This window comes from Uloborus diversus, chromosome 1, assembly GCF_026930045.1.
Source record: "Uloborus diversus isolate 005 chromosome 1, Udiv.v.3.1, whole genome shotgun sequence".
Classification (NCBI taxonomy): Eukaryota; Metazoa; Arthropoda; class Arachnida; order Araneae; family Uloboridae; genus Uloborus; species Uloborus diversus.
The window spans coordinates 114,471,930-114,485,091 of record NC_072731.1 but is presented as its reverse complement, the minus strand read 5'-3'; the positions used below and the strand labels follow the sequence as shown (position 1 = coordinate 114,485,091).

General features: G+C 35.0%; 1 protein-coding gene across 2 annotated transcripts in view; it reads left to right on the top strand.

Annotated features, from left to right (window-relative positions):
• LOC129217427 (Na(+)/citrate cotransporter-like) overlaps positions 1-13,162 on the top strand; it is a 93,401-nt gene that overhangs the window by 60,536 nt on the left and 19,703 nt on the right. For both annotated transcript variants that reach the window (XM_054851729.1, XM_054851736.1), the window contains exons 7-8: positions 6,628-6,747; positions 6,825-6,899. In XM_054851729.1, coding sequence (XP_054707704.1) covers positions 6,628-6,747; positions 6,825-6,899 — 195 coding nt within the window. The remainder of the gene's footprint in view (positions 1-6,627; positions 6,748-6,824; positions 6,900-13,162) is intronic.

Here is a 13,162-nt window from a genome sequence, read left to right as displayed (position 1 = left end):
ACTGTTAAACTTCTCTAAATAAATATTTTATTTAACTAACAATTCTCTTTCAACTAATAAATTGCTCGCGGTGAAAAAAACCATTTAAAGGTGATGTCTTGCCAAAAAAGATAACTATGCGCTCTGATTCAAGATGGTTTTCATCTTTGGCGTCACACGATGAAACATTTTGGTTTAAAAACCAGACATTTTAAACAATTAATTAAAAATTAAATGATGGGGAAATAAAAGTTATTTTCTGGGTCCATGTTATTTCATTTTCCCAGTTTTTCAAATTTGAACTATTTTTAACTTTTCGAATTGAAAAAAAAATGGTAACATTACTAAATTTGAACATAAGTTATTGATTGTCAAGTAATCACACACTTGAAAAACTTTCAAAGAGTTGTTTCTTTTACTTAGAATGTAAAATTTTTTTATGAGGGTAATGTAATGTGACCCCAAATTAGTTTCAATTTGGGATTTCAATTGCATCGTTAGGTGGTCAAAGGTGCATCAAAGGACTATTTATTATTAAGAAATTTAGATTTTTTTTTTAAAAATATTCTCTATGGAGGTTGATGATTTTTTTTTAAACAACCTCATTAAAATTAATTTTGGTAAAGTTGTCAAGCTAAGAAAACTTGGAGAATGATTTCTGGACACCCTAATAAATTAAATATTGGAGTTCATTCTTTTCTGCCATTTTTAAAGCGATCATTACAATATTATCACGAGTGATTATTGTAAACAATTTTTTAAACTAAAGAAGAAAAAAATTAAAAAAAAAATAATTTGAACTTTGACATCTTGAATTCAAATTATGTTTTTCACAATCACGAGTGTGTGTGTGGGGGGGGGATATGTTTGTGTGTGGGCGGTTTGTGTATGTGTACATAGGCATGTGTGTGTGGGTAGTTGTGTGTATGTGTGTTTGTGTGTGGGGGATATGTGTGTGTGTGTCTGTATGTATGTCTTTGTGTGTGTAGGTGTATGTGTGTGTGTGGATGTATGTGTGTGTAGATATATGTGTGTGTGGATGTATGTGTGTGTGTAGGTGTAAGTGACGCAACCTGGAGACGGTTTTCGCAAGAGGAGCAGCATCGTGAGGCCGGTCGACGCGCGGGTGGTGCTGGCAGAGGGTGCTGGTGGGAAAATAAAATGATACGAACGCCAAAACAGTCAAGTGAGAACAATAAGCAATCGTATGAAAAATTATCATATAAGCTTTTTGCTACAATATGATTAAAGTTAAAAACAACGTAAATAAAGCACAAATATTGGAGAAGATACAGCATATAGCTATTTCAAGGCTACAATGGAGCCTCTTCATCAGTGCAGAAAGCTCACCAACACAACCAAAAGTTGCGAGAGAACTGACAAGAACCAAGTGGACACCGGTATTTATACCAAAGAGGGCCAACCAATAAGAATACAGGAACAAGACATCAAACAACCAATCAGAGAACAGCATGTACACTCCGGGCTCAAAGCAGGGGGAGAGACAACCAATCAGAAGCCAGGAGACAAAAAGAGTGCGAGACAGCGAAGAAACAGGAAAGGCAATTACAGAAATTGCTTCCAAATATCATGAAAAAATGGAGTGCTGGAAAAATCATTGACAAGAGAATAAGAATTTTTCCAAATATAGTAAGCTTCCCAGAAATCGAAGTCATAAACCGAAGAACGTTTACGAATAATCTTTGCAGATGAATAATCTTTGCTGTATCTTCTCCAATATTTGTGCTTTATTTACGTTGTTTTTTACTTTAATCATATTGTAGCACAAAGCTTATATGATAATTTTTCATATAATTTCGGTTTAAACGGGCCTTTCGATCATATTTTTTGCATTTATTATGTCTGAAGTGAACAGGTTTTGTAGTCTTAGAGACTGAAGAAGTATAGGTTTTTGGATCATTTGTCCTTTCTTTGTTGTTGTAAACGAAAGAGAATTATTCCCAAGTTAATTTCTTTGAAATATAATCTTTTTTCATCTCCTAAAATTAGCAAAGTACTTTTCCTCTCCAAGTTAGCTCTGTTAAGAGCTCTTATTCAGGAAACTCGTAAGAAAATTTCTATTATTGAAAATGAGTTGTTTTCTTTACATCTCAAACTTTCGAATTCCATTTCTAATTTTGATTTGATTGACACAAAAAGTTGGAATAGGGTTCTTCAGTCTACTTCTAAGCATAGGTCTATTCTTCATAAGAAGTTGGAATCTCTTTTCGCAAATAATGGTGATAATGTTTCTGATGTTTTCCCTCAGGTGAATCAGAATGCTGTTCATAATCTTTCTTCCAAACAGTTGACTTCAAATCAGCTTAATGCTCTCAAACTTAATAACAATTTTGCTTCTTGTTCAAAACCTTCTTTTCCTAAGTTGGTTGCTCCAATTGGGAAAGCCTTTAGATTTAGTGCTCTCACTGCTTCTCAAAAAGACTCTATTAGGCATATCATTGCCAATACTGGATTTTAATTCCAAATTGACTTCAAATACTTTTAGAAAGCAACCTAATTCTTCCATCAAAGGTTTGTGTTCTGATCCTGATCTAGTTGTTACTAAGGCTGACAAAGGTGGCCAAATTGTTATTCTTGACAAAAGTTCATATTTAGATAAATGTAATGAGCTAATTGAGGTTGGTCCTTATGTGACACTTCACAAAGACCCTAGTATTAGAGAGTTTAACCTTATTAAAAATGTTGTGAATCTTCTTCTATCATCAGCGAGTCTTCAAAAAGGTCTTTAATTCCTTGTGTTGCACACTGTGCCAGGTTTTATGCTCTACCAAAGGTTCATAAACCCGACATTCCTCTTAGGCCTATTGTTTCAAACATTGGTACTGCTTCATATAAACTAGCTAAGTATTTAGTTCCTATCTTCTCTTCTCTTTTGGTTAGCAACTCTTTTACTGTCAGAAATTCAGTTCATTTTGTTCAGAAGTTACGTTATTTTAAGCCTCATGGTTTAACGATGGCTTCTTTTGACGTGAAATCACTTTTCACTAATGTACCGGTTATTGGGGCATTGGATTGTCTTAAATTGAGACTCCAAGAGCATCATTTTTCTAGTTTTGAGATTGATGAACTTGTTTCACTTACTCTTGTTTGTCTTGAGCAGAATACTTTTGTGTTCAATGGTACTTAATTTCGCATGTCTGAAGGTTTAGCAATGGGTAATCCTTTGAGTCCTATTTTAAGTGACATTTATGTGCACTATTTTGAGACTAAACTTTTTGAAACCATAACGTTTCCGTTCTATGTTCGTTACGTTGACGATTGCTTTGTTTTGCTTGGCCAAAACCAGGTTGGTAATGAACTTTTACTTTCTACTCTAAATTCTATTGATCCTTGCATCCAATTCACTATTGAAATGGAAACTGATAGTTCTCTTTCATTTTTGGACGTCTTTATTACTAAAAGTAATGATGAATTTATGACTTCGGTGTTTCGTAAGCCTTTTACTGTTACACTACCTTTTCACAAATGTTCTTCTCATCCTCCAAACCAAAAGTTGGCCTCATTCAAGGCTTTTGTGTTTCGTGCTTTGAACATTTGTTCTTCCTCCAATTCTTTAAATGCTGAGCTTTCTTATCTTAAAGCAGTGGCTTTCGATCGTGATTATTCTCCTAGCATCATTGATTCAATTTATAATAAGTTAATTAAGCCCTTTCATTCTGAAAAGGTTCCTGTTTCCAATGCTTCGTATACTATTGTTTTGCCTTATTATCCGTAAGTTAGTCATCAAGTTGCAAAGATTTTGAAGAAATTTGGTTTCGATACTGCTTTTTTCTCCAGTTAATAAGATAAAATTTACAAACTTAAAAGACCCCATTGATTGCCATAGCAACTGGGGTATTTATAGCATCTCCTGCAAGTGTGGACTTGATTACGTTGGACAGACTAAACGTGCTCTCAAGCACCATCTGAAAGAGCACGAAAACTATGTTAAACATAAAGAACTTGCTCGTTCTTCCATCGCTCAGCATTGTTGGACTTCTGGTCACTGTTTTGATTTTTCATCTGCAAAGATAATTCGTAAATGTTCTTCGGTTTATGACCTCGATTTCTGGGAAGCTTACTATATTTGGAAAAATTCTTATTCTCTTGTCAATGATTTTTCCAGCACTCCATTTTTTCATGATATTTGGAAGCAATTTCTATAATTGCCTTTCCTGTTTCTTCGCTGTCTCGCACTCCTTTTTGTCTCCTGGCTTCTGATTGATTGTCTCTCCCCCTACTTTGAGCCCGGAGTGTACATGCTGTTCGCTGATTGGTTGTTTGATGCCTTGTTCCTGTATTCTTATTGGTTGGCCCTCTTTGGTATAAATACCGGTGTCCACTTGGTTCTTTTCAGTTCTCTCGCAACTTTTGGTTGCATTGGTGAGCTTTCTGCCCTGATGAAGAGGCTCCATTGTAGCCTTGAAATAGCTATATGCTGTATCTTCTCCAATATTTGTGCTTTATTTACGTTGTTTTTTACTTTAAAAATAAGCAATCGTGATTGCTCAACAAAAAACTTTCCTCAAAATAATTTGTTTTTGACTGATTGCAAAGATGATCGCTAAAGACAGTAAGGACTTCTGCAGGGAGACTTAAACAAATTCACACGTTAGAAGGCTTCAAAAGTTATAGAATGATTATGAAATAAAAAAAATGTGTTCTTCTCTCTCTCTCTCAAAGAAAATCCGCGTAGGTTTTCAAAAGTTTTCTAATAGGCTAAAAGTCTTGTCGGCCTCAAAACTGTGGGATGACATAAAGGGGGGGGGGGGGGTTGTAAAAGATGCCGAATCTTCAGACTTTTGATTTCCAACGAGATGTATCATGAGTGCCCATAGAGTACATGTCCTAAGGATCCGATCCGAACCTCACCAATGCATTGTGTGAGTTAACAACTAGATAGATAGATAACAGATAACATAGTTCCATTCACCTCATACCTACAACAACAGCAATAAACGAAACAGGGTAATCAAAAGAAGGAAACATATCTTGTTCGTGAAGTGTCAAAAATTAATTGCACGAATTTTTCCAGGGAAAAAATTGTGCTTTTAGCAGTTTGTTTCCAGCGAGAGACTTTCCATCGACAGTGACAAAATGGAGGGCGCAGAGGTCGATACCTCCCCCCCCCCCTCCCCGTACAGTTCCAAACTTATTACAATTTCCTTTTCTTTTTTTTTTTGAGAAAAAAAAACATGGTAAAACAAGTGTAATCCGAATTTTTTTTCCGGGGGGGGGGGGGAATGGCCGGAGAGATGCCTGAAAGAAACACTGTACGCGAAGGAGATTCAAATTTAGAAGCCTTCTCTTCTTAAAACACATTCTAAAGTTCATTAATGTTAGATAGAGAAAGAGGATTTCCCAGGGAAAATTGTTTGCAATCAACGTCGAAGAAATATGATTTTCGATTATGTTTAGTACAACTATAGTGCCATGGAAGGCACTCTCACACGACGTCATTAGGGTGTAAGTAAGCAGCTGCTGTCCTCCCGAAAGGTTCGAAATCGAAATTCTGAAAATGCAACTTTTTGTTACCTTAAGCGATATTAGGAAGGATAACAGGGATGGGGGACTCTGACCTGAAAATTTTAAAAAATTAAGGGCCTAAAAACGCAATTTTGGACCATTTTTGATCTTGTCAAAGGGGTTAAAACAACGCCTTTGGATCAGCAGTTTTATCACAACACTAAAACTTGCTGTCCTTAGTCAGAAGTTGCTAAAGGTATGATCCGATCCCCAGGGCCATTCCGAGGTTTAAAAAAAAAAAAAAATGAATGGGACGTGCAGGAAATTGAAGGCCTCTGTTTTTATAACACATGTGACATGTGTCCTAAATACTGAGGCTCCTCCTCCAGAAAGTTTAAGGATTTATTGTCTTGAAAATACATTTTGACGATTTTTGGTAATGTTAGAGGGAGAAAAGGTTTGAGAAGGCTCCCCCATACATTTTTCGAAACTCCAATTGTTATTATCTCTAATTATGTTAATAAAAAGGCGGTTTGGGAGCTCGCCAACGAAATTTTTTTTAAATTGCAGCTCTGAAAATGCAGTTTTAGATGATTTTTGGTGATGTTAAGGGGAGAAGAGATTCAAAAACTCAACACCTGAAATTTTCTTAATTTGTAGTTTTAGACATGCATAACTTTAGGTAATGTAAAAAGGTGGGAAGAAGTAGTCCCCCGTCCCGTTTGAAATTGAATCTTTAAAAATGCAATCGATAATTATCACCTACTACGTTATGGAGAGGGGGGGGGGGTCGGGTGCTCTACCCCGAAATTATCGATGCAGAAACGCAGTTTTAGACGATCTTTGGTAAGATTCAGTAAGTTACCGCCCTTTAGCCAGGACTGAGGCAGAAATACATGAAATACACCGCCCGCCAGCTCAGTCATTGAGCTGGCGGTGTATTTCATGGATCTTTGGTAATGTTAGGGAAAAGCGAGATTCGAGGCCAATCCCCGGAATTTTTTTGAAGTTGAAATCTTCAAAACACGGTTGTTGGGCCACCTTTGGTGACGCTAAGGGGACCGGTTATCCTTCCTAACTGAAATAGCTTAGGGCCACCTTTAAGTCTAAATCTGGCTCTGGAGGGAGGATTGGTTATCTGGAAGTCTACACCTAATTTACCGCATTTTTTATTCATTTCAGGCTTTACCCAGACAGTGACGATATAACTTTCGCTTCGTGGATGATGTACAACATTCCAGGAATGGTTGTCTGCGTTCTGGTCGGATGGATGTACCTTTGGCTGGTGTACATACGATTCTCGTAAGTTTACTTTTTATTTGGTATCACTAAATTTGATTAATTAGTGGTCCAACCATTAAATTCTTTCTTGATTCCAGAAAACTTAATTTTGCACCTGAGGGCAAAATAAAGGACATCATTTCAAAACGCTACTCTGATTTAGGATCTCTGACGTAAGTCATCAATTTTAAACCTTCGTTTTTTTTTCTTTTTGTTAAACTGCTTTTTTTTTCAATTAAAATGAACCATTCTGATTCTTAAAGACTGTTCAAAGCATTTTAATAGTGATGGGCATATTCGAAAGCTTTTGATAATCGAGAAATCGAATAGTTCTGACAATCGAGTGATTGACAATCGAGATCTTACGAATCGAAATCTCGAGAGGTTTGAGTCTATATCTCGAGTGGTTGACTACTCGAGATCTTTCAAATCGAGGTCTCGAGCGATTGACTTCTCGATTTTCCAATTCAGATTTCGATATGTCTCAATTCGAAACCTCGTGATGTTGCAAATCTATTTTTCAAGGTGTTTAAAGCGAGTACTTGAGAGTAGTTAACTTTACTTTCTGAACCTTTTCAGAATCGAGTTGACTTCTTCAGGAGTGCCTTCTAAAACGGAGGTCCAGGGCGCAAAGTGCGTCACTGAAATTTTAAAAGTTTTTTTTGGGTGGGGGGGGGGGGGGTTGACCTGGTTTTCGGGGGGGGGGGGTCATGTTTTTGGTGGATGCTCCGTAACATTTGAGAGGTTGCTCCTCCATGATGCGTGTAGGAGGAGCACTTTCTGATTTCTAGAACAGTTGAATTCTTGAGTTGTTTCTGAAGAGGTGCGCACGAGCGAGAAGGGTATCATCAAGGCCGTCATTTAACGGTTTATTAGGAAGAGACGGATCTTCCCTTCATTAAAAAAATTATTGTACTTATATATATGTGGGTGTAGGTTTGCTCTTAGTTGGTACAGCATGCACTGAGTACATGGCTTTTGATCCCATGCCCCTCTCAGAAAATTTGAAAAATGGAGTTTCAAGACGCACACGTTGCCACTGAAGCTTTTAGAGCAAGCCTGTGTTTAATAGAAGTCTCGGGGGCGGGACTTCTGTTAATTAAGCATTCTGTCAAGTGTCCTTCCCTCCGCTTTGAAATATTATCGTTTTTGCATTTATGTGACCTAGTTTTTGTTGTTTCCCATTAAATTCGTAGTAAATGTACTCCTTTATCCCCCCCCCCCCCTCCAGAAAAAATTGAAGCGCAAACCTATTTTGCAGGGACGACTTGATAGAATTTAGTCTCTCTTTGATGCGTACGTAGTAAAATTTTAGTGCTTTGCTTATTTCACTCGCTTCTAATAATGTCATATTCTTTATTATTTTCATAAATGTTTATTTTAGTAGAAGGGAAACGTAAGGCAAAGTGAATTTGTTCTGCTTTTAGCACCACTTATCTAGTAATATTTCAACTATGTTGTTACACGTGTAGTCTATTCCAGTCAAGAAAAAAATGCCTTTGAAAATCAAATATGATAATGTAAGCAGTTTTCAAAAATTGATATTCATATTGAAATATTTTCTTAATGATAAAGTTCTTGGCATTAACATTTTAAATATTAATTGAGACCTACTAATATTCGGTGCAGTATTTTATTTATTTGTTCAATATTAAGCTTATTTGTGTTTTAAATGCTTTGTAGAGTTAGTAAAGAGCATGCAGGGGAAAGGGAAATATAGTTCATTTCATTTACTTTTCAATCTTTTATCAAATCTCTTACCTGTTTATTTATTAGTTACTTCATTTACATTCCTTTATTTAATAACTTCCTTATTTACTCATTCATTCACTTACTTTCGTATTCATTCAGTATTTCATTAACTAATTAACTTTTTCTCATTTATTATTAACTTATTTATTTATTTATTCGTCTATTGTTTCATTTCCTTTTTATTTATTCATTCATTCGTTTATTTAGTCATTTATTTTATCAAAAAATCTATACTAATATTATACAGAGAGAGAACGGATTTTTGCGTTTATATGTTCCACGTAATCTCCGAAACCACTGCACCTATTTGAAAAATTCCTTCACAAAGGTGCTTTCTTACTGAGTGACATAGGCTATAATTCGAAAAAATCCAATAAATAGTTCTTTTTTTATTCCAATTTAGGCCCAAATTTCACATAAATTCCCGAATATGGGAGTAAAAAAATTACTTGCACATATGTATTAATATTACGTATCGATGAAAAGGGTAGAATTTTCCGCGTTCTAAACAATTTGTTTCAATGCTCTAACTTAATTACGGTGGGAGTAACTTGCGTTTTTAGCTCGAACTTTTTTAGGCTTAGCTGAAATTTGGGCACTACTTTCTTCATTAAATCTATCAATAAAAAGTAAAGGAATTGTCCCACAGTTTTCTTTTTGACACCATTGAAAAAAGCGACATTTTTTACTCCAGATTTCTCTCGACATATGGTCGAAAAACTTAGCTTCTATCTTAAAAGGAAAAATGTTACAAGCGTTTTTAAATCAAATTCGAAAAATGTCATTTTGATTCAGGTTCAATCATTTTATTTTCGCCTTTCCACGATTACGCTTTTTGAATCCATTGTTTCTTTCCTTATTTTGCATTTAATTTCTTAAAATTATTCTATTTCGTGTTTCCGTGGTTACGCTTTTAAAATCCATCTTTTGCATTTTAATTCCTTAAAAGTATTTTAATATCTGTCGTCGCTCTTTGGAAGGGTAATTTTGCATGGTGTTTTTCCCCCCTTTATTTAAACCTAATTGTTGAATATATGTCATTAGACGCAATTTTTTTCCTCAAGGTTGACCGGGCGAAGCCGGCAACGCAACTCTTAATATATAAAAATTCGAAAGCTACTGTTAATGTGATTTTATACTTTTTTATTTGTGTGGCGAAACATTTATTATTGCCTAAGAAAAAACATCCGCTTCACTCGCAAAAGGGCTGGGTTCCGGTAACGTGGTCGCTTGGCGCGTTAGGCGCTGAGCAGTTCAGTCTAGGATTATTCTTTTAATGCAACCGTAAATGTAATTCCTTGTTTTGGCGATTTGTTTTGAAAGAAAAGAAACTTTTGATTTGTTTTTATCCGAGTGAAATGTACTACATTTTCTTCTTTTTTTTCTGACAATGATTTTTGAATGTTCTACTAGATGTTTTATTATTATTATTATTATTATTATTATTATTTTGATAGATGGATGGATAATGATAGCGTGATTGCTGGGCGAGTTTGGGGATAAACAATATAGTTGCGAAATTATTTTTAACTGACTTCAAAAATGGAGGTTGTGATTTCGTCTTGCGACTTTATGTATGTTTTCGTATCATTCAAAGACTATTCGACCGATTTGAAAAATTCCTTTTTTATTTGAAAGGATATACTTCCCAGATGGTCTCATGAAAATTTGGTCTGGATCTGATAAGGGGTCCCGCAGAAATTCAAGAAGCTTTGAATTTCACACGTTGTGGATACATAATGTAGCTTACGTCAGCGGGTGGAATACATCTCCGGTCACGTGGTTTTTCCGTGACCGGTGTATTTTCACAGCAAAGATTTTGCCTTCGTCTTGAACGATAATTCTCGTGGCATATGGATGATTAATTTTCGCCGCTTGTTAATTTTTACTTATTGGTGTTACTAATGTTTTACTACGTAGCAAAGCAGTAAATTAAATATATTTTGCTACTTTAATAGCTGAATCAATTACCTTTATATTAGTTTAAACTAAAATAACTTTATTTAGTCACTAAAATGTTTTCTTTTTTTCTTTTTTTACTCTTTTCAGTTCTTAAAAATATTTAGTGTTCAATCCAAGGGGAATTGAATACAGAACACCCCTCCCCCGATGATTTAATTTATATTCTTTAATAATATGTTGTAACTGGTGTCTGATTTCTCAAGTTTGACCAGTATTCTAGATTTACTATTTCACAATGCCGCCAGTTTAATATGAAATTAGGGTTAAACTAATTAGCAGGCTTAAAAAAAAAGGAGGAGGAGGTTCTGAACTCGTCGGATTTGTTTTTTCGTTATACAGTGCTCCATAAATACCCGAAGACACCTGTACCCAGGGGCGAGCACAGGGGGGAGGGAGAAAGAACATCTATTGGCTTGGGCCTGAGAAAGAAGGGGGCCCAATATTTTTAAAACTAGGGAAAAAGCAATATGGAGAGGGGGCTCGCAAAAGGCATTTGTGACGGAGCCCAAAATTTCTGTGAACGCTCCTGCCTGTACGATTAAGATTTTTTTTTTTTTTTTTTTTTTGAAACGGTATACATCCCCGGCGGTCTAATGGTAATCAAGTTCAGGTTTAATTTGAAATTAAGGAAACTCTTCAAATATCATACTTAGATTTAAAGCCATTTGTACTTTATTAACTTTGTATTTCGTCTAACTTAGTGAACCGGATTTTATGATTTTTTTTTTTTTTGTTTAGTGGATAGGGGGGTGGTCTAACTTTACTCTAAGGTTCCAAGTCTTTGATATACCCTATTTGTTCTTTAGAGGAAAGTTATGGGTAAAAAACAATAAATTCCATGTAATTTTCCCCACAAATGATAAAATATAAAACCCATTGTTAAAAAAAATGCCATAAAACAAAGGTATGTGTTATCTTTACCCATAGTGAAAGAAAGTACTAAAACATTATTATTAGGAGTAGTCATAATGACAATTTTGAATCAAGAATTCTCTGAAGCAAACATAAAATTCATTCTACTGGATCTTCATCTATAATGGGGGCATTCGAAGAACCATGCGACTTTTTCACGAGTTACATAACACGTATTGTTGAGAAACAATATGTCTTGCAATTTACAGTTTATTTGTAGTTTGGGAAACCATAAACATTTAAATTGTTCTAACTAAATATTGAATCCAGTCTACTTTTCGCAAAGTTCTTTTTTCTTAACGCATTGTTGTGAAATATAATTTACGATTTACAATGTTACAATTTTAAAATTTTCAATTTACAAACTACAATTTTGAACTTAAAGCGATTTCTGTTTTTTTTTTTTTCTTTTTTTAGTGACTCATGCATTTGTTTTCGGAAAGCAAATTTTGATGAAGTCCAACTAATGATGAAGACAGAATTTTTTTGTACATAGTTGCACATTTGAAAAAGCTTTTTTTCAGTCGTCGGAAGTTTCCGAGATGCTGTGGTCTATTTCTTTCTCTATCGTGCTCATCTTAGTTGTTTTCAGAATTCAGACTCATGTACTCGACGTTTTCTTACTCGAGATGCGCGTAAGAAATGCCTCAACGTCATGTACCACATACTCTATCCTATAAACTTATACTACATTTACATCACTAAAAAGCAAAAATAAATTACTTTTAAATTAAAAAAACCGCCTTCAAAAAACACCTAGGAACTAAAACACAAAAAGTAGCCGATAACACTTACGTACTATTTCCTACCCAAACCTAAAAATGAAATTTACTTCAATTCCAGTACAAAAATCAGCTAAACTAAACATCCAGTTATAAAATAAACACTGATTTTAATTACTATATGATGAATTATTCTCAATACCGAACTAATTACATACGATCTCTTATTTTTAATAACCTTTTGAAGTCGGGGCCTCTTATAAACTACTACTTAATGTAACTGAGTGCATTGAGTTTTAAAGACTAACTTCGTGTTTAGATAAATTAGTGTCTAATTTAGGATTCGGCCTGTTGTCAGTTACTTTAGGTAGTAATTATAGGAGGCCCCGACTTCAAAAGGTTGTTAAAAATTAAGAGAGCGTATATAATTAGTTAGGTATTTAAAATAATGCATCGTATAGTAATTAAAACTAATGTTTATTTTTTAAATTGGGTGTTTAGTTTAGTTAATTTTTGTACTGAAATGGGGAAGTTGCAACCTATTAAATTTTCATGTTTTGGCTATTGGATATTGTTAATTGACCCTCAAAACTAAAAAATTCACCATCGCCGAATTTTAAAGCACCGTGATTGATTTGTAATGAATTTTTAAAAATCCACGCGCAAAAGTGCGCTCTTCTGAAACGTCACGAGCTTACGTCACAGGGCACTAATGGACAGCCTTCCGCCGAAGATGCCTTGTTTTTGCTAGGGAAATTTTGAGCGCGCTGATATTTTTATTTTTTAGAAATTCAATAATCCTTTTGAACACACTTGGAGGCCGGAATCGTTAAAGCACAATCCAATAATCTTCCTCAAGTAATATCAATGATGGTATTCGAATATTTCCGAGAGGATGAGAGGTTTAATGTTCCAGAAACGCGAGGAGGTAAGCCTTACGTTTCGTCTTCGAAGCCAACTACGTGTCCTTCGACTTCTCCCGCGGCGGAAGAGCGCATGACGTCACTTCCTGTGCCAGTTGACGTCACAACGCTTGAACTTTGAAAATTTATTTAAAAAAAACTACTTATCGTATCGCAAAATTTTTT